Genomic DNA, 19,841 nt, shown 5'->3' with positions numbered 1-19,841 from the left:
GAACATTATGTGTCCCATGGAGATGTGGTGGGCGACAGGCCGAGCTTCCAGGCCGATCCCTGCTTATGGCTTCTGCTCCCGGCCTTTCTGGAACACGGAAGCTTCTCTGGGCTGGATCCAGCAGTGGTAACAATGGTCACGGCTCCTGGCCCCTCACCTTGGCCTCAGAATCCAGGTTGGCAGGGTCAGCAGGGACAGCCAACTCCACGGTCCGAGTCTCCACAGCAATCACCCCCACGGGGATGCCCCCCAACCTGTAAGGTGAGTGCACAGGAGCTCAGCACTGGGATGCCCCATAAGCAGATCTCAGGGCCCCAGCATCTACCCAGTCTGCTGTGGGCATTTCCAGGTGCACAGGTACCCTGCTAGGGTGAGAACAGTCAGGGCGGGATGGGAGCTGTTTGTGCCTCGGGCTGTGCATCTAAGATGTCTAATATGTGGACTGTGACACACACAGTTCCCAGCATCTTACCCTCACTTCAGCTTCCTATTTATCCTCTGAGAGACTAGGATGGAACTCGGGACAAAGCATATGCCAGGCATGTGCTCTGCAACCTAATCACATCCCAGCTCTAAATTATGACTTAAATCATCACATGTGAGCTGGGCGGCAGTGGCACACACCTTCAATCCCAGCACTCGGGAGGCAGAACCAGGCGGATCTCTGTGAGTTCAAGGCCAGCCTGGTCTACAGAGCGAGCTCCAGGACAGGCACCAAAACTACACAGAGAAACCCTGTCTCGAAAAACAAACAAACAAAAAAGTTTAACTTGTGTGTGTGTGTGTGTGTGTGTGTGTGTGTGTGTGTGTGTGTGTCGGGGAGAAGAATGCATGCGTGTGTATGTGTGTACCTGCATGTAGAGTTTACTATCAGGTTTCCTCCTCAATCATTCTCTCCTCAGTTTCTGATACATAACTTGGAGTTCACCAGCGAGCTGCCGGGCTGACTCTGTACCCCAAGGGCTGGGATTCCCTGCACTGATGCACCCGACTTTTCACGTGGGTTGCTAAGGATCTGAACTCGGGACCTCATGCTTACACCGCAAGCCTCCCTAGCCATCTCCCCGCTCCCTAAATTCGCCTTTTGCATTCAGAAAAATCTAGGGACCAAGGAGAAAAGGCCCTGGCAGCCCCAGCCTAGTGCTGGGGAGTCCCGTGTCTAGTGGACCGGTGTGTGCGGGTGTGTGCAGATGTGGGCGGGTGTGTGAAGGTGTGTGCAGCCCACCTTCACCCCCACTTTACATTACCTTGCTCGTCCAGTCACCACGGTCTGGGCCCAGGGTGCCATGATTTCCATGAAACTGCCGTGGTCAAAGAAGCCACTCTGCCAGGAGCCCTTCAGAGCTGTGGACAGACGGGTGGAAGTCCTGGCTGAGGGCTGGGGAGGCCCAGGGTCTGCCTGGTGGGGCACACTGCTGCGGCCAGCTTTGACCTTATGGTCCTATACCCTTTCTACTGAAGAACCTTATTCTGGCCCACTGGCTACCGCTCAGTATCCCTGAGAGGAAGCAGGCAACCAGTGTCCCAGAGAGACACACCGTGACCGTGGCACTGTAGCCACTGATGGAGGGGAAGGTGAGGGGGGGCGTGGGGAGGGCTGGTGTATATGGCTGCCGCTCTGACAGGAGGGAAAAGGCCTGGCAGCAGGTGACTCAAAGAACGCAGACAGAGGCTAGATGCCAGGGAATAAAACCTGCTACTTCAGCCTCTGCCTCGGGGCTCAGGGCTGGTTCTGCAGGAGAGCACACAGTGGGTAAGGAACAGACTGCCTTCTTCCAATGGAGCTACAGCTGGAGGGAAAGGCCTCTAAAATGAAGACGCCACTGGGAGGGATCCTCCTGCTGCTGAGAGGCCCTTGCCTCCTGCACTGCACAGCTGAAGCCAACTGCACTGGAAATTCTAGCCGTGGGCCAGGGTGATGGGCCAGCTTAGCTTTCCCATGTGGGCGGTTCTCAGAGCAAAGTACACCTCCAGGAGACAAAGACGTTCCTCAGAGAAGGAGAAAACAACATGTGTGCATGCGTGTGCATGCGTGTGCATGCGAGTGTGTGTGTGTGTGTGTGTGTGTGTGTGTAAGAGAGAGAGAGAGAGAGAGAGAGAGAGAGAAGCCAGCCTCTTTTGTGATGGTCTAGCCATAGAGAAAGAGGCGGGAGGAAGGCCCTGGCCTGTGCTGAACCCTAACCCTTGGCTCCAGAAACCAGAGCTGTTTCCAACCCTTGTTGTTCTGCAGCTCAGGAAAAGCAAAGCCTAGTCTCCATCTCCCCTTTTGAGCTCACATGCACCCTCCCTGGGAAACGGGAACAGAAGCTTCCACCAAAATGGCCCTCTTCAGTAGGCCCAGAAAAGAACCCCAAATCTTGGGTCCCCCCAAAAAAACATTTTAGGACTTACTTGGGTGAGGCCTCCCCGCAAGCAGCCACCTGGGGTCGTAGGGAACTTTGGATGGGACGAATTCAATTTCCCTGTCGATGGGGTCAGTAGGAGTGATGATGGGAACTGGACTGCGATTGTCCTAGAAAAGAAGGCCAGAGCCGTCCCACTCGGTCCCTGGGGCGCGTCAGCGAGGACTCCCACACCTCCGAGGGCTTTCCCCTCTGACTGTGCACACATCTAGCTGTGCAGCGATGCCCTCGCCGGGGCTTCCGAGCCCCTACGCCAGCTGCAAAATGACAGGCATCTCCTGTCTACATGCTTCTGAGACCTTTTAAGAGACCTGAGTGCCTTTGGAGATCAAATAGACTCTGGGAGCCACACGGGACCAGCATTCTCCAGCTAGGCGATTGGAGAAACTGAGGCGCAAACATCTGCCTAGTCAAGATCTGGTTAGAGCAGTCCCGTGAGGACTACTGAAAGCTGATCGGTCCAGTCCAGGGTAGCCCTGGGGAGGATCTGCAGAGGGCTGAGCCATGGGCTCAGGCCCCCCTCATCAACAACTTCACACAGGAGGAAATGAAGGCCAGAAGGACTGGGAGGCTGGCCCAGGATGACGGGGCTACTGAAGAAAAAGCCAGGAATGGATTCACTGTCATCCAACGTCACCCTTTTCTAAAGGATCGCAGATGGCGTCCCTACATCCTCACGACACCTCAGAGCCTCCCTCCCCAAAAGCAAAGGACAGGGCTGGGTATCAGGGAGGGAGATGGGAGGCCAAGCTGTCCCGTCTGTGGTACTTCCTTCTTCCCCACCCTCCCTGCCACCATGAGCCGAACCCCACAGGCTCCCAGGCTCCAGGCTGCCAGGGAAGAGCGTACCTTCGGTATATACGACAGCCATTCCAGAATGGTACAGACCCCCTCGAAGTCGTCCGGCACAGTGACGTGGGAGACCCCATTAGTGTGCATGATCTGCACACCCCCCAGCTGGTTGTTGGACGTGTAGACCTCTCTTCCCAGGACCTGGGGTGACACAGCAGTTAGCAAGGCCACTCCGTCTTGCTGGGCCCTCTGCTCTGGCTGCCTCTCAGAATGACCTGGGAGCTTCCGAAACACCTGCCACCCAGGGGCTGTGCCCAAACCAATCCCTTCAGGGTCTTCAGGGGGAGCACCGGGCACTGGTGGTCCCTGTGTCCTTAAGATTTCCAGGAAATGTCATATGCAACCCAATTTGGGAACCACCAGTGCCCCTGGGAACTAGACATCTAATGGGTTCCTGCTTCAGCAGGTCTGCAGTGTGGCCTGGGGGCCACCCAGGTGCTGCTGGTGCAAGAGCCACACGTGGAACTCCTCAGTGGGCTCTGAGTGGACATTAAACACGGAGACTCCAGAGCCGTGTGGGAAATCCTGCGGCACACTAAAGCAAGCAGGCTGTTTGTTTTCACGCTCATGGGGACTTAACCACAGGCAAGCCAAAATGCAAGAGTTCCCCCAAATCATAGAAGTTGCAAAATCATGAGTGGGGCCTTTCTCGGTTTCCTGCAAAATATGGCGCCTCTTTTTTATTTTTAATGTAAGCTGGAGAGTTAGTTCTGGTGGGGGGTGGCGCTCAGAAGGGGATGGGAAAACTTCAAACTAAAAAAAAAAAGCACTTGCTTCAGGGAGGAAACTGGTTTGCACTGGGAATCCACAATAGCTGGTGTAGGGAATTTTCATTCATGTGGAATGAAAATGCCCCCCATAGACTCATAGGGATTGGCATTGGGAGGGTTGACTTTGTTGGAGGAAGTGTGTCACTAGGGGAATGGGGGTGTGGGGAAGGTGTGTGCTTTGAGGTTTCAGATACTTAAGCCAGGCCCAGTGTCTCTCCCTGCTGCCGGCTGACCCAGATGTAGAACTCTCAGCTACCTCTCCAGCATCTGCGGTATCTGCCTGCCTGCCGCCATGAGGATAATGGACTAAACATCTGAACTGTAAGCCAGCCCCCGATTAAATGCTTTCTCGTATAAGAGTTGCCATGGTCACGTTGTCTCTTCACAGCAACAGAATACTGTCATGGCTAAGACAGCAGGGCCATGAGATGTCTGACTTGGTCCCCACACCACCCCTCCCCAGGCCCCGTCTACAGCACCTTGTTGAGAGCACTGGCCCCAGTGAGGATGATGTGGGAGTTTTCCACTTGGATCACCCGCTGGCCAAGCCTCACCAAGTAGGCCCCGATTCCTAGGGCCCGGCAGGTCACCTGTGGAGACAAGACCCGTCTGAACTCCAGACGCTGGTGGGCTCACACACACACACACACACACACACACACACACACACACACACACACACACACAGAAGGGTGTCTCACTGTACAGCCACAGCCAGCCTAGAACTCTCAAAAGATGATCCTCCTGCCTCCGCCTCCCAGCTACTGGGATTACAGGTGGGCACCACAGCTGGCTGGAGCCTAGTTTCTCCCAGCACCTGCTCGAGCTTGGCTTCTGCTATTATCTGCACCTTAAACCTCCTCAGGGGCCCAATCAAAGGTGTTGGAAACGCTAAGAGGTGGGCCCTGTGGGGGTGCCTAGGAGAGTGGAGGCCTGTCACCTGCCATGAGGAGAACCACGAGACCCTGGCTGCTCCCTCTGTCCCTGGCTGCCTGGCCCTAGCCAAGCAACCATGCTCTGCCACGCATCCCCACTAGAGGCTCAAAGCACCAAGGCCAAGAGATCACATGCAGTCCCTTGGAAACCCTGAGTCCAAATTAACCCTTTCTCTTCATGCGTTGAGTATCCCAAAGTAAACAGTGTGATTTTTATCTGACAGGAAGAGGGAGTCGGTCAAGGAGAGCATCGGGAAGGCCAACGGCACACACTGGCCGCTGCTGGTGCCGAGCTCCTGTGCCGTGGCCTCGGGGACGTGTAAGAACTGGTGACCCCTGAGGAAAATCTATGCAGAGTCAACACCACTGGGCCTGGGCAGATGGTCAGTAAAGTGCTTGCCAAACAACCACAAGGACTTGAGTTCAGATGGCTCGCACCCGTGAAAACCCGGGCGTGCGTGGCAGTGTGTGCCCGCAATCTCAGCGCTGGGAGAGCAGAAACAAGAGGATCCCTGGTGCGGCTTGCTGGCCAGCCGTAGCCAGATCGGCAAGCTCCAGACTCAATGAGACTCACTGTCCCCCCAAAATGTGAAAAGCAATTGAAGATGCCTGATGTTGACCCCTGGCCTCTACATGGATGTGCACTCACCACACATACACACACACACACACACACACACACACAGAAGCACACACACACACGTGCACAAGCACACACACACAAACAAGCACACATGCACACACACACACAAACAAGCACACATGCACACACACGTGCACACACACACACACACAGAGGAACACACAAAAAAAACACGGAAGAGCAAGGAAAGGAAGAGACCAGGAGGGAACGCACCATGCTGATGGTGACAATTTTTTCGTAAGCCAGGGAGGCCTCTCCCGCGATCATGCCCGAGCCCCTCAGGTTCTCCACGCCCAGGCTGTCACTGTTCCCTATGACATCCAAGATGACGTATCTGTAAGGACCAAACACGACTGAAGTCAAGGCTCCTCTCCAAAAACAAAGACAGGAGGACATGTTTCCCACAGGTCTGGGGCAGGAGAGATGAGCAAGGACGAACGCTGGGACGCAGATCAGTCAGAGTGGAGACAGGGCTTAGGACCCAGGGCACTAAGCTTCTAAAAGATCAAGGTTGCCGTGGACAACAGCTGTCCCTCCCTCAAACAGAGGCTCTTAGTGGGGTGCCACCTTACCCCACATCCCACAGAAAACTAGCTTAGCCTTTGGTCTGTGGGGACACCAGGGACCATGAGGGAAAGACACTTAATTCACGACCAATCAGCCATGACTCATGACTCCCAAAGCGTGAGACACGCTGGTCAGATCTTGATAGAAACTGACCAGTGTTAGTGTGTTAGGGGGTCTCCGCAGGCCTGTAGGAAGATGTCCTGATGCGCACATTTAACTGAGTATTTCCCAAACTTATTTCACTATGGAATTAAAAAGAAATGTTTCTCATATCATTCACACCCCAGAAAGTCACCTAGAGTCTGCTGACTTGTTTTATTCCACTTGTTTAACTGCCCTGGGAAAGACAAACCTCTGGCGTTCTCAAAGAGCAGACCCCCAGATGACCACTGAATGTTTTTGGATAACTGGGTCATAAAATGTGAACTTGTGTCCCCTGAGACATCATGAAAACTTACGTCTACTTTTCCCTGCATGAGCTGCTGTTCAGAGAAAAGGATGAGGCATTCAAGGCATGACTCAGTGGTAGAGCACCTGCCTTCGGTGTACAAGGCTCAGCAGAGAAAAAGGGAAGGGGAGGGAGGGGTGGAGGGGAGGGAGAGAGGGACAGAGGCAGGGAGGGGTGAATCATTTGGGGATGACCAGGATGAGTTACCTAGAGGTTGTTCCAAATGGTTAAGTCATTAGCACCCACATGGAAGCTCGGGGTCCACCACCCACAAGCCTAGAGAAGGGCCCTCACAGGCAGCCGGGATGAGCTGCGGTTACACTAGGCCTTGGCAGCCAGTGTTGGGTTTACCTTGATTCACCTCCATCCTCAATATGCTTGCAGTGCACGGAGTTCTGGGCGCTGATCTGGGTGTAGTCTTGGGGCGTCAGGTACAGGTACCTAAATCCCTTAAAAACACACTCCAGTGAGTCTGCGAGTCCAGTTCCGTGGACTCGCCAGCCACCAGATGTTTCAAGGTGTCAATACCATGATCTAAGGCCTGGGTGCGGGGCATTATTCACTTGGCATCCTGGGTACACATGGATTTAGAACCCGGCACATGTCACCTACATGTCTACAAGTTTCTCATTATCACACCTCTAGGGGGTGCTTTTGGCCATTTCTGATAATCACTATGTCCCCAAGCATTTATTTTGGTTCTTTTTCCTTTCTTGAGACAAGGTCTCACCACAGAGGCCAGGCTGATCCTGAACTCATTCTCTCTCTCCTCCTGCCTGAGCCTCCCGCGTGCCAGGAGGACAAGTCAGTACATGGGAACTGTACAACACGTGGTGGGCTACTAATGTCACTGTGCATCTGTGCATTGCACACAGAGATCCCTTCCCACAGTCTTTGCAGGAGCCATCCGATGCAAGGCAGGAAGCGTCTCTCACCTAAAATGCACGGGGCCAGAAGCAGTTCAGATTTTGAAATTTTTTTCAGACTGGCATTATTTGCATATCATAATGAGATGTCCTGGGCGTGGGCACCAGGTCTAAACACAACATTCATCCATGTTGCACAGACACCTCACACCCAGCATCTTCAGGCCTGTGCTTTCTGACTGAAACTCAGTGAATGAGGTCAGGTGGGACTTTCCAGTTGGGGCATCATGCTGATACTTAAGCTTTGGGTCGGGAAGCGTTTCAGAGGTGGGGCTTTTGGATTGGGGTGCTCCGTCTCTTCTAGGTAAACGCCATCACGCTACCACCCTCACTTCATGACGTACTTTGTGGGGATCTTCCGGGTCCACCCAAGCCACTTGGAATAGCTGTTTGATCTCCTCAGCCAGGCCCATACGGGCCCCACTGTTAGCTGCCAGGAAGATTTGGGGAATGCCCTCTGCCCGGGCCATCTCAGATGCCCGCAGATACAGGAAGTCCTCCTGTATGCCGAAAGAGCCGATTTGGAAGGTGATGTCATTGCTGATGACCACGACGTCCCGCCCTTCTGGATACTCCGGGGTCTTAAACCTCATTTTGAACGCCACCATGCCCACCTGGGGAAGAGATGGGCGCTGAGCAAAGTGACTTTGGTTCTTCCAGGTAAGGTGACAGTCAAAGCAAACTGACCCCACCTCACACCCACCTCCTCCTCACGCCCACTTCCCACCTCACGCCCACCTCTGTGCCCACCTCCCACCTCACGCCCACCTCTCACCTCATTCCCACCAGGAAGCCTGTTCATCTCCACCAGCTGGTCCTGGGAGTCCAGCACCAGCTCTGTGTATGTCAGAATATCTTTGGGGTACTTTTCTGGGGAGCCCCACAGTTTAAAGAGAGCCTGGGGTAAGGAAAAGCTTGGAGTCATGGGGAAGGAAGCGCTGCCCTCCCCAGCTGGAGATGACATGTGAGAACACTGAGTAAACTGCCCTGTTCTCACCCTGTCTTTAAATCGTGAAGTATTTAAAGAACACACACACATTCATACACACTCAGACACATATACAAGCATACTCCACACAGTAATAATAATTAATAATAATAATAATAATGATAAGGAGGGATAAGATATTCTTTTTAAACCACCTGAGCTCAGTTTTGGTGAAGGTAATTTTTATTACTTTTTTACGTGTGTGTGTGTGTGTGTGTGTGTGTGTGTGTGTGTGTGTAGGCCACAGGTTGACATCAAGTATTGTCCTCAATCACTTTCGACCTCTTCTTTTGAGACAGTGTCTCTCACTGAACCCAGAGCTCACCGACTGTCTAGACTGGCTGCCAGGAAGTCCCAGGGATTCTCCTGCCTCTGCCTCCAAGCGCTCGGGATTACATGGGTCCAGCACCATGCCTGGTTTTTTGAAGTAGGTGCTGGAGTCTGAACTCGGGTCCTCAGGCCTGCATGACAAGAACCACTGAGCCTTGCCCAGCCAGGTCATATTTTTCAAAGTATTGATTCAACTTGGTACTGGATAGATAGCTCAGTGGTTTTTTGTTTTTTTTTGTTTTGTTTTTTTGTTTTTTTTTTCCGGAGCTGAGGACCAAACCCAGGGCCTTGCGCTTGCTAGGCAAGCACTCTACCACTGAGCTAAATCCCCAACCCCCAGATAGCTCAGTGGTAAAGAGGGCTTTACTGCTCCTCCAGAGGACCCCGGACCCACATTAGGCAGCTCACAACTACCCATAATTCCAGTTTCAGGGGGATCCAGCACCCTCTGGCTTCAGTGGGCCCCTGAACACAGGTAACACGGTACAAATAAACTCAGGATGTACACTTGCACATAAATAATGAATAAAGAACTCCTAGTTTTTTCCAATTATGTGCCTATGTGTGCCAGAGGAGCTGAACCTGGAGCTGGCTAGTGAATCACAGATATTATATTGCCCTTATCCCTCAGGAAAACCTAACAAAACATTGTTTCCCTCCCTTCCTTCCAAGACAGAGTCTCACTATGATATCCAGGCCCACCTCCACCTCCTACGCTCAAGTGATGCCCCTGCCTCAGCCTCCCACATAGCTGAGAACACAGGCAGGGGCCATTGCACCCCGCTCCCCAGACTGTCAGAGAATGGGGTAAAGATTCCTCGAAGACGTTATCAACTGCACCAGGATCAATCTCCTATCTTGGTAACACGTGACCAACCAGAAGGCATCACTGGGGCCCTGAACACAGGAACGCTGTTGCCACTGGGGAAATGCCTCATGGGAATGTTGAGTTCAGTGGTTTTTGTTGGTTTTTGTTTTTTTTTTTTTTGGTACTATTTTTATGACTTCTTGACTACTGTGAAACAATTACTTTAAAACAAAATGCACGTTATATATGCATATGCACACATACACACACACACTTGCCCCTCCTCCTCCTCTCCACGGACTGCCAAGCCTCAGAAGGGGGCCCGGCAGGCAGCAGCTAACTTATAAATGAGCAAACAGAGCAGAAGCAGGGCCAGGAGGTGCCGGCTTAGTCAGTAAAGCGGGGTCCTCACAAGCGCGAGGACCAGGGATCAACCCCCACCCACGTAAAAACCTGCTGGGGAGATGCAGAGAGGAGGAGCCTGGGGCCTTGCTGGCTGGCCACTCTGGCCAAATCGGCAACCTCCAGGTTCACTGAGAGACCCTGCCTCAAAAAATGGAGATGAGAACAAATAAAGAAGATGCCAGACGTTGACCTCTGGCCCCTACACACACATGCACACGCATGTGCACACACACCAACACATACACACACATGCAAACAACATAAACCAGAAGTAAACATTAAAATGTTGAGTAGTTTGTCACAGGTCATAGACTCTGAGTTACCTTTCTCTCTCTTTTTTTTCCTCCCAGTTCCCTTTGTTTTCTCAAGCTCTGTAGTACATCACTTATCAACAGGATAAAATTAGGTTTATTTCCGGGGAAAGTTCCATGAAGTCGTTCCTGCACTAATTCACGTTTCTCCAGGAAGACCCCATCCAGAGGGAATGACTTAGGACAAGGGACGGCTTCTAGTGAAGCCGGGAAAGGGCCCCTCGAGGGGGGTGCACACCTGAGCCCCAGGACTTGCCTGCCTGAACATCTCTGGGAAGTCATACACGTAGGTGGTCCCCAGGGACTGCGCCTGGAACCGCTTGGCCTGGAGCAGGTCCTTGGTGACGTACGGCGTGTTGATCAGCATCCCGTGCAGGCTTCCTTGTTTGTTGCCGAAGGAGTGAAACATGATCTGGACGGAAAGAAAGAAAAAGGAGAGGGGCTGGAGAGGCGCCTCGGAGGTTAAGAGCAGCTGGCTGCTCTCCCAGAGGTCCTGGGTTTGAGTCCCACCCCAAGCTGAGTCCTCAACAAAAGTTCAATGGAGAGGCAGATCCGCGGTGCAGAGCTTACGCCCTTTGCCACGTGGCAACCAGAGCAGGACCCGTGGGAGACAGGGGACAGAGCTCCAGTATAAAGATGGCAGCAAGTCCCACAGAGAAGAACCATGGGAAATCACCTGTGTCACGGTATAGTCTGGGTAGTGTTACTATAGTCAACTGAAATGCATCCTTGAGAGAATCTGAGTGATGGGTACACCCCGTCCAATACTTTGTTCTGTCCTATTTTTGCAGCTTGAGAGTTTTGAGTCTCATCATTTCAAAATAAAAAGTGTCTCTCTCTCTCTCTCTCTCTCTATATATATATATATATATATATATATATATATATATATATATATATATATATATATATGCAGGTACACACACACACATATACACATATATATGTGTGCATGTGTAAAATAGTTTTGGGTTCATTTACAAAACTCTTTCTGTAAGGTGGTCAGGGGAAACATGTCTCTCCCGGTGGACCAGCGTGAGTTCTGCATGGTAACTGCCACACACTCCACTTCCCACCTGCAGCATGGCCACGGGATGGACTCTGCCGTGGAGCTGCATGGCCCCGCATGGCCCTGCCTGGGAGGGTAAAGAGACAGGGAACGACCATGCCTATCACACCCTGAAGCTATTTATTAGAGGCTGCCATGACCCGAGACAAGGCGAGGTGAGGACCACGTCTTCGACCCACGTCTTGATGTCCAGGCAGCGGCACCTGCTGAGACTCGGGACGCTGTGGCGGCCCGCCCTTACGTTTCCAGATCTGGAGTCGGTCACTTCTTTGTAGACGCTGATGTCCAGGTAGTAGCCGGACTCGTTGGTGATGAACAGGCGGATGGGGATAGCGCTGCCCGTGGTCGTCTGGCGGATGTTGATCTTGACCTCCGCCTGCAGCACGCGGAGCTTCCACAGCCGGCTGCCGTAGCGCATGACCATGTCCCGCACCGACTCCTCAATCTGCCGAGAAACACACCGCCGTCAGAGCCTAGCCGGCACGCCAAGGCAGTGCTGGACAGCGAGGGGGCAGGGAGGTATGCAGGAGGCAAGGAGCCTGGCACCCAACACAAACTACTAACTGCTAACAACCGATGAGGCTGGAACCCAGGGCCTGGTGTATTCCAGGCAGATGCTCTGGTTGGAGCATCCACTGAGCTACATCCCCCGGTGACGGGGTGACGAGTAACGAAACTCATCTTCATGTGCCACCTCATCTTTGTGTGCCTCTCAGGCCCATGCACAAGCTTTCTTCTGGACTATGTGAACTAGTCAGGCCAGGGCGTCAGCACGGGTCCTCACGGGTTCTGTGAGCCCTACAGACACTGAAGTCTTCTATGGTCCCTGAATCAGCACCGCCAAGGTCTACCTACTGCAGAACCGGCCTGCACACGATGCCCCAGCCTCAGACCTCAGGCTCTCATCCTGCCCGGCAGGGCCTGGAGAGGACATAAGCTCTGCCAGGCCTCTCAGCTGAACATGTCTGATCCTATCTGGGCTGACTGGCGGTTTATTCTCTTCATCCTGAACCTCAGGGCTGGAGGGCCCGGAGACACAACCCCAAAGCAGTGTGGCATGCAGAACCATGGGAAAATGCACCTAGAGCCCGGGAGAGCCCCCGCGTACAACCTTGAGCGGGTCCATGATGACGGTAGGCACGAAGTTGAGGAAGATGTGGTTGCAGTCGGTGCGCACGCTGGTGTTGTTGAACGCCACCTCCAGCTCGTCCATGGCTTCCAGGAGCAGACGCTCCCCCTCGTTCTGCAGGTACTCGAAGGAGGCTTCCTGCCAAAGGAGTGAGGCCAGCCTCAGCCACAGGGCCTGCGCCTGCCTGGTGGGGAGCCCACGTTCCCCACCTGCTGGTGCGTCTGGGCAGATGCAGAGGGCAAGAAGAAACTGAGGCTGTGTGTCCTAGCCAGTCTGTTGTCTTCTGCTCCCTGATGCTCTGACATCCGGAGCTGTGGCATCAGGGAATGCTTGGGAGACGGCTCAGCGGACAAAGGTGCTTGCCGCCAAGCCCTGATGACCTGAGTTTGAGCTCTAGAACCCACACAGTAGAAGGAGAATTGACTCCCACAAGCTGTTCTCTGACCTCCACACACGTGCCGCGGTACCCCCGCCCCCAATAAATATATGTGTAAATGTAATTTTTAAAATCCATCAGTGGCAGATTTGATTTTTTAAAATCACCCCCCCCCCCACACACACACACACACACACACCCCTGCACAGTGTGTCCACGGGTGTGTAAAGAAATGGACAGCATCATGAACGGGTCTTTGTTCACATAGAGCATGGTCCACAAGTAAAACACCCTGAAACATCAGAGCTCTGGGCTCTGAACCCCGTTCCTCACGCTGCCACAGCAAGTGCTTCATCTACTGAACCATCCATCTCCCCTACCCTTCACCTGACTTTAAAATGATTTGTAATAGTATTTGAATTTTCACAATGTGATCACCCGTGGTCAATCTGCAAACAAGAAATTTCCTGAACACACCGGTATCTTCCCATCTCTTCAGCTCTCTTCTCACACAGAAAACATCACAAAACACAAGAATCTGACTGAAGTGCCCCTGGCTGGGGTGTCTCTGACAGCAGGGCCTATGTGCTGAGGACACTGACTGGTCCCCAGCAAGCAGGGCCTATATGCTGAGCATAAATTGAGATCCCCAGCAAGCAGCCCAGGTGTGGACTTGGGGAAGAGGAGGCCAGAGCATAAGGAAGGAGCTCAGAGTCAGGTGGAGCCACCTCATGCCACCTTACCTTGGTGATCAGGTCCGAGTGCCGGATGATGGCGCGGATGAAGAACCTGTGGTCGGTCACCTCCAGCCCTTCCCTCACCTTGGCGGCACCCAGGTAAAGGTGCATCTTGTGGTTGGCACAGGGCACAGCGGTCAAGTCAAAGTTCCGCATCCGGCTCAGCTCCAGCTGGAAAGCCAGGGCGGGCTCCAAGTGGCGATAAATCCGGTCCTCTGCAAACTGTAGGCCGGCCAGAGAGAGGACAGTTCGTTTGACTCTGCGAGGACACGCCTGAATGGTCCAGGCTCCATGCTGCCCAACCCTGGTACTCAGAAATGACCCATTCACTGTAAAACCTCATCACGAGCAACCTCCGAGGCTCAAAAGATTTAGAGGTCACAAGCATTGTAAGACCGACTCCTGGGTGCACCCTGCTTGTCCCCAGGACATGCCAGAGCCACGAGGCTGCTGTCTGTCTTTAACTTCTGAACACAGGTGGTGACACACGCATCTAATCCCAGCACTCCACTCGGGAGGCAGAGGCAGGCGGATCTCTGTGAGTTCAAGGCCAGCCTGGTCTACGGAGCGAGTGCCAGAAAAGGCACAAAGCTACACAGAGAAACTCTGTCTTGAAAAACCAAACAAAGGGGGCTGGAGAGATGGCTCAGAGGTTAAGAGCACTGCTTGCTCTTCCAAAGGTCCTGAGTTCAATTCCCAGCAACCACATGGTGGCTCACAACCATCTGTAATGAGATCTGGTGCCCTCTTCTGGCCTGCAGGGATATGTGCACTGGGGGGGGGGGGGAGAGGGAGAGAGAGAGAGAGGGAGGGAGGGAGGGAAGGGGGGGGGAGAGAGAGAGAGAGAGAGAGAGAGAGAGAGAGAGAGAGAGAGAGAGAGAGAGAGACTGAGACTTTATAGAAATAAGTCTCCAAAAAAAAATCAACTGGCAGTTTTGGAAACTGAACTAGAGAGAAATTGAGAAGTCTCCCCTACATCCCCCACAAAAGGATGCTGTTTAACTGAAGCAGAGCCTGAATCAATCAAAACGCAAAATGCTGAGCTTTGCTGGGCTCTTGACTCTGTGCCAGGAGTGACGCCATCTGCTCTAGACAGGAATCCGAAAGGCTCGGGTACCACATGTCTTAGGGTGATGAACCATAACAGACTTGGTGACAGTGTGACAACCATGGGTGATATCTAATCAAACGGTTGTAGCTGTGCTCCAATATTTATATATAAAGCAGGCAGCTGGGAACAGCATCAGACTCAAAGCTTGTCAAGTGAGTGGGAGTCCTGTGTCGGAGCTCACTGCAGGAGACGCGGCTCCTGCTGGCAGTGTAGATCCAGGGAAATGTGAGGGTCCACACCTCAGGCTCTGAGCGTGCCCGCAGGGCTGGGGTGTGAAGGATGCCCGAGAAGGATGCCCATGGGGGGAACGTGTCAGCATTTTACTCATACCTCATCTCTCGCTCTGAATGTGAAGAACTTGGGGAATTCTCTCTGCAAAAAGAAATCCGTGTAAGAGGCAATTAAGTCAAGCAAGACTCTGAACCCTTCCTCTGCCTATTTTGTGATTATTACAGACGATTCGGTCTACTTCCAGAATGCATCATCCGGAAAGATTTTTCTAGAAACTAATTGCTTCTACCCTCACCCTAGAGATTAAATATCAAATACCTGGATTTGGAAAACAGAGAAGACAATGAACTAAGGTTTGGAACTAACCTCTTGGGCAATAAGGAATGTGATTCTTCGGAGTCCATAATCCACAAGGATGTGTTTCTGCATTAAATAAAATCACAGACACAGTGGAATATTATTTGGTCAGTAAAGGCCTGGAGTCCTGATGCATGTTGCTATGTGGATGAACCCCAAAAGCATACTAAATGCAAAGAGCCAGTCAAAAGACCGCCTAGCAGGGAATACTCAGAATTAGCAAGTCTACAGAGACCAAGCAGTGGTCAGCGGCTGCCTGGGCTGGGGAGAAGGCTCTGAGAGGGCTTTGGGTTCTGATTTTCAGAGAGGCTGTCCTCTAAAACTGACAGTAGTACAAAGGCCATGCAACTCTGTGAGCATTCTTAAAAACCATCAAATTGTACATTTTGTGATTTTTTTTTCTTTTTTGTAGTAATGGGATTTGAACCTAGCACCTATAGTATGCCAGATAAGAGCTCTACCATTGAGCTACATCCTCAGTCTGCATTATATACTTTCAAAGGTTGTGTTATAACACTTGGTGACCTATAGCTTAATGAAGCAAAATGCTGTATGCACTACAAGTTAGGAGATGTGTGCAGGAATGTGGACTGCAAGCTATGTACGGAAAATCCAAAAGCAGATGAAACTCCGTCAGGACACAGCCACACTGTCTTCTGGGGGACCAGGAGCATCCACTTCTGCTCTGAACGCTGACCAGCAGGGCGAAAATTCTTCAAGCTATATCTACACACGACATATATGCTCCTTAGATCTAATTAAAACATTATATAAAAGAAGTACAGAATTGCTCCCAGCTGCTCCCCAAATGGAACAATTAAGACAATATACAGGCAGTACAGCAGTGGCACATACCTTTAATCCCAGGACTCTTAGCAGCTAAGAGCACTGGCTGCTCTTCCAGAGGACACAGGTTCAATTTCCAGGACCCACATGGCCACCCACAACCACCTTTAACTCCAGTTCCAGGGGATCTGACTCCCTCTGCTGGCCTCCAAGGGCACTGCACACATATGGTGCACAGACACACATGCAGGCAAAACACCCCCACACACATTTTCTTTAAGTTGAAGAAAAACTTTTAAAAAATAACAACAAAGATACCACAGTGGGTGATTAATTGGATCATGAGTTCTTTGCTAAGGACACTGTATGTGCACATGAGTGAATGCACGTGGATGTGTGAGCACATGAGTGAATGCACGTGGATGTGAGAGCACATGAGTGAATCCACGTGGACATGAGAGCACATGAGTGAATGCACGTGGACGTGTGAGCACATGAGTGAATGCACGTAGATGTGTGAGCACATGAGTGAATGCACGTGGATGTGAGAGTACATGAGTGAATGCACGTGGATGTGAGAGTACATGAGTGAATGCACGTGGATGTGAGAGTACATGAGTGAATGCACATGGATGTGAGAGTACATGAGTGAATGCACGTGCATGTGTGAGCATGAGTTGAATGTATGCGAATGTGTACAGACATGCTTAATGCAAAAAGTCTCAATAATAAAAATGTACACACGCCCACCCCACTAGGCAATACCCTTCCTTCTAGCCTGCCTCTCTCCAGTGCATCAAACCTAACACATAATCGCTCTGCTATCATGCCTAGCCCCCTGGAGTGGCTCCTCTCCATACTGCACCCATGATACACTGTGGGATTCCTCACTGCCCATCCTTGCAGAGGTGAGCCTCCCACCTCTCCTTACCACCCTCCTTAGATAAGAACCCCAAGAACTGCTGAGCTGCATTTGATGTGGCCAGGGGTCAAACAAAGTAGCCCCCAGTTCAGAGGTCCCTTCACACAGTGGGGCATCAGCTGAAAGCCCAGGAGCACTGTCACCTGGGTCAGGAAGAGATTAGCGGAGGAGTGGAGATAAGATCCTCTCACCCTGCCTGGCGGAGGGGACTGTGGGTTTGTTTTAAACCTGCTTCCGGAGCTCAGCAGGTAAAGGCACTTGCATCCAAACCTGACAATCTAGGTTTGATCCCCAGGGCTCACACAGTGGAAGAAGAGAAACAACTCACACACGTTGTCCTCTGACCTCCACAAACACATAAATAACGGCAAATAAATAAATAAACCTGCTCAGATGTGTCTGCATTTGAAATGTCTCCTTCGGTGAACAACCTTAACAGCTGATGAAAGAGATAAAGGCTAAACACGGACACAAAAACAACATCCCCGGTTAACGGAACTCAGCACCTGCCATTCCTTCTCTGAAAGCACCAAAGAGCGTCCCCTGAAGGGCGCCTAGCCCAGTGGAGGGGAGAGGTCCCTCCTACAGGGACAGTGCAGTAAGGACACATGTATACGGACAGACAGATGGAAGGTCAACAGCTGGAACTCCTGATATGAGGTTAGACCAAGTCAGGAGGGTCGAGGACTGACATTCAGACAGTCTGGCTGGCGGAATCTCGGCATCCCATTTCACAGATAAAGACACCGAGGCTCAGAGGGGAGTAACCGGCCTGAGGTCACACAGTGATGAACTCCCGCCCGCCTGGCAGTGCCCTACCCACCACTCTGCTCACACCTGTCTGTAGCTCTAAGTCTTGAACGGACACAGCGGCCGGCCCTGCGTGAGGACATCTGCAAGGGACAGCCGCCACAGGCTTGCACATACCTGTGACCACGTCAAAAGTTCCCATTTCCCTCAAACGATTTCTTATCTCTGCTTCTAACTAGGCAAGTGTGTGTAACCTTGGTCACTTAATCACTAAATCATCCTGGGAGAGAGAGAGAGAGAGAGAGACTCTCTTCCTGCATCACTGCTGAAGACGCTGAGGTCCGTACATTCAGCTACCTCTGCACACGGCACTGGTTACAAGGACTAGCAGAGTTAGGGCAGCCTGTGCCTCTGAAACTCCCCCAGCCCACCTCGGGGGCTCAGCACCCCACCACCACGCCCAGCCCTCCTCCTGAAGGAACCTGTCGCCTCCATGGTTACCATGGAAACCTGTGCCTCTGGTATCACGGACACTGACAGGCTTAGTCTCTTGCAGTGTGAAAGGCATGAGGAGGTGTCGCCTCTAAGTGATGTCACTGGGTCCTGGAGACAACACCCTTGGAGGGGGCCAATGGTCTCACAGGAAGGGTCAGTTCAGTGAGGGGGGGTGGTTATACCAAGAGCAAGTGCCGCCCCCTCCCGCTCTTGCATGTGAGGCAGCGGGGCTGTGGTGAGAACCAGACACAGTTGCTGGTATAGCCTCCAGAACTGTGGGCTACACAAGCTTTAAAGAAAAAAAAAAAGGATTTGATTTATTTCACGTATATGAGTGTTATGCTCCTGTGTATATTTGTGTACCACAGGGCTATGCACGGTTGTGAGCTGTCATGTGGGTGCGGGGAATCGAACCTGAGTCTTCTGTAAGAATAAGAACTCTTAACTGCTGAGCCTTCTCTCTTGCCTCCCATAACCTCTTTACTTTCTTCCCAGCCTCAGGTATTTTGTGATAGCAACACAGAGCAGGGGACGACAGCCCGTCCTCTGGGAATACCTTGGACTGTACAAAGGTACGGAAAATCGGCACCAGCGCCTCATCCTCCAGGTGGTCGGCGCACTGGATGGCCACATTCAGGATGTGGATGGGCTCCTCTCGAAGGCTCTGCAAGAGAAAAACCGAGGGCTGGTGGCCAGAGGGCGGGGCCACAGCCCACCCCTCCCCGCTGCCGCACACTATCCACTGGGCTTACCTTGCCATCGTCCTCAGAGTACAGGGAGGTGCGGGCCTTACTGAAGAGGGGGGTGTCTGTCGGCACGTTGGCAAAGCAGGAGATAACTTCATCAAAGTTCCTGGGGGTGTGGGACAGAGGAGAGCTGAGGGACTCCTGCCTCAGAAGGATGTGGTCGGTCCTTGCGGTGCAGCAGCATGCCAGAACTTGGGCTCCTATCTTGCCACGCCCCTTAGGACCACGGACCAACCTTTCCCGTCACTCCCTAAGGAGTCTGTAATTCTTTTTTTTTTTTAATTAATTTATTTATTTATTATGTATACAGTGTTCTGTCTGCATGTACGCCTGTAGGCCAGAAGAGGGCACCAGATCTCATTACAGATGGTTGTGAGCCACCATGTGGGTGCTGGGAATTGAACTCAGGACCTCTGGAAGAGCAGTCAGTGCTCTTAACCTCTGAGCCATCCCTCCAGCCCGGGGTCTGTAATTCTTAACTGCTGTGCCTGGGTCTGGGTCTCCGGGAGCCCCAGTGTTCATGAACGAATGGCTGGGGCTCGGGGAAGGCCATGCAGCTCCTCCACCATACCTGGTGAACTCTTCAAATCTCCTGAAGGCGACCATGGCCCCCATGCGCTGGCACAGTGGGGAGAAGCCACTGTCCATGAAGAGTTCTGTACTGTGCCTGAGCAGGTCGGGGTTAGAGATGCTGATGGGCATGGCCATCCTGCAGGGTGACAAGAGACAGAGGCTGAGGCAGCTGCC

General features: G+C 52.3%; 1 protein-coding gene across 1 annotated transcript in view; it reads right to left on the bottom strand.

Annotated features, from left to right (window-relative positions):
• Acacb (acetyl-CoA carboxylase beta) overlaps window positions 1–19,841 on the bottom strand; it is an 88,876-nt gene that overhangs the window by 6,916 nt on the left and 62,119 nt on the right. Inside the window, exons 28-45 of the mRNA XM_059249009.1 lie at window positions 19,666–19,803; window positions 19,101–19,200; window positions 18,905–19,012; window positions 15,405–15,461; window positions 15,138–15,179; window positions 13,703–13,918; window positions 12,566–12,721; window positions 11,696–11,899; window positions 10,642–10,797; window positions 8,319–8,441; window positions 7,888–8,157; window positions 6,969–7,066; window positions 5,816–5,936; window positions 4,504–4,614; window positions 3,252–3,395; window positions 2,392–2,512; window positions 1,248–1,344; window positions 158–254 (exon numbers count right to left, since the gene is read on the bottom strand). Coding sequence (XP_059104992.1) covers window positions 158–254; window positions 1,248–1,344; window positions 2,392–2,512; window positions 3,252–3,395; window positions 4,504–4,614; window positions 5,816–5,936; window positions 6,969–7,066; window positions 7,888–8,157; window positions 8,319–8,441; window positions 10,642–10,797; window positions 11,696–11,899; window positions 12,566–12,721; window positions 13,703–13,918; window positions 15,138–15,179; window positions 15,405–15,461; window positions 18,905–19,012; window positions 19,101–19,200; window positions 19,666–19,803 — 2,359 coding nt within the window. The remainder of the gene's footprint in view (window positions 1–157; window positions 255–1,247; window positions 1,345–2,391; window positions 2,513–3,251; window positions 3,396–4,503; window positions 4,615–5,815; window positions 5,937–6,968; window positions 7,067–7,887; window positions 8,158–8,318; window positions 8,442–10,641; window positions 10,798–11,695; window positions 11,900–12,565; window positions 12,722–13,702; window positions 13,919–15,137; window positions 15,180–15,404; window positions 15,462–18,904; window positions 19,013–19,100; window positions 19,201–19,665; window positions 19,804–19,841) is intronic.

The sequence above is a fragment of the Peromyscus eremicus genome, chromosome 23, assembly GCF_949786415.1.
Source record: "Peromyscus eremicus chromosome 23, PerEre_H2_v1, whole genome shotgun sequence".
Taxonomy (NCBI): Eukaryota; Metazoa; Chordata; class Mammalia; order Rodentia; family Cricetidae; genus Peromyscus; species Peromyscus eremicus.
Note: the sequence above shows the minus strand (reverse complement) of the source record. Positions and strands in the feature narration are given on the sequence as shown.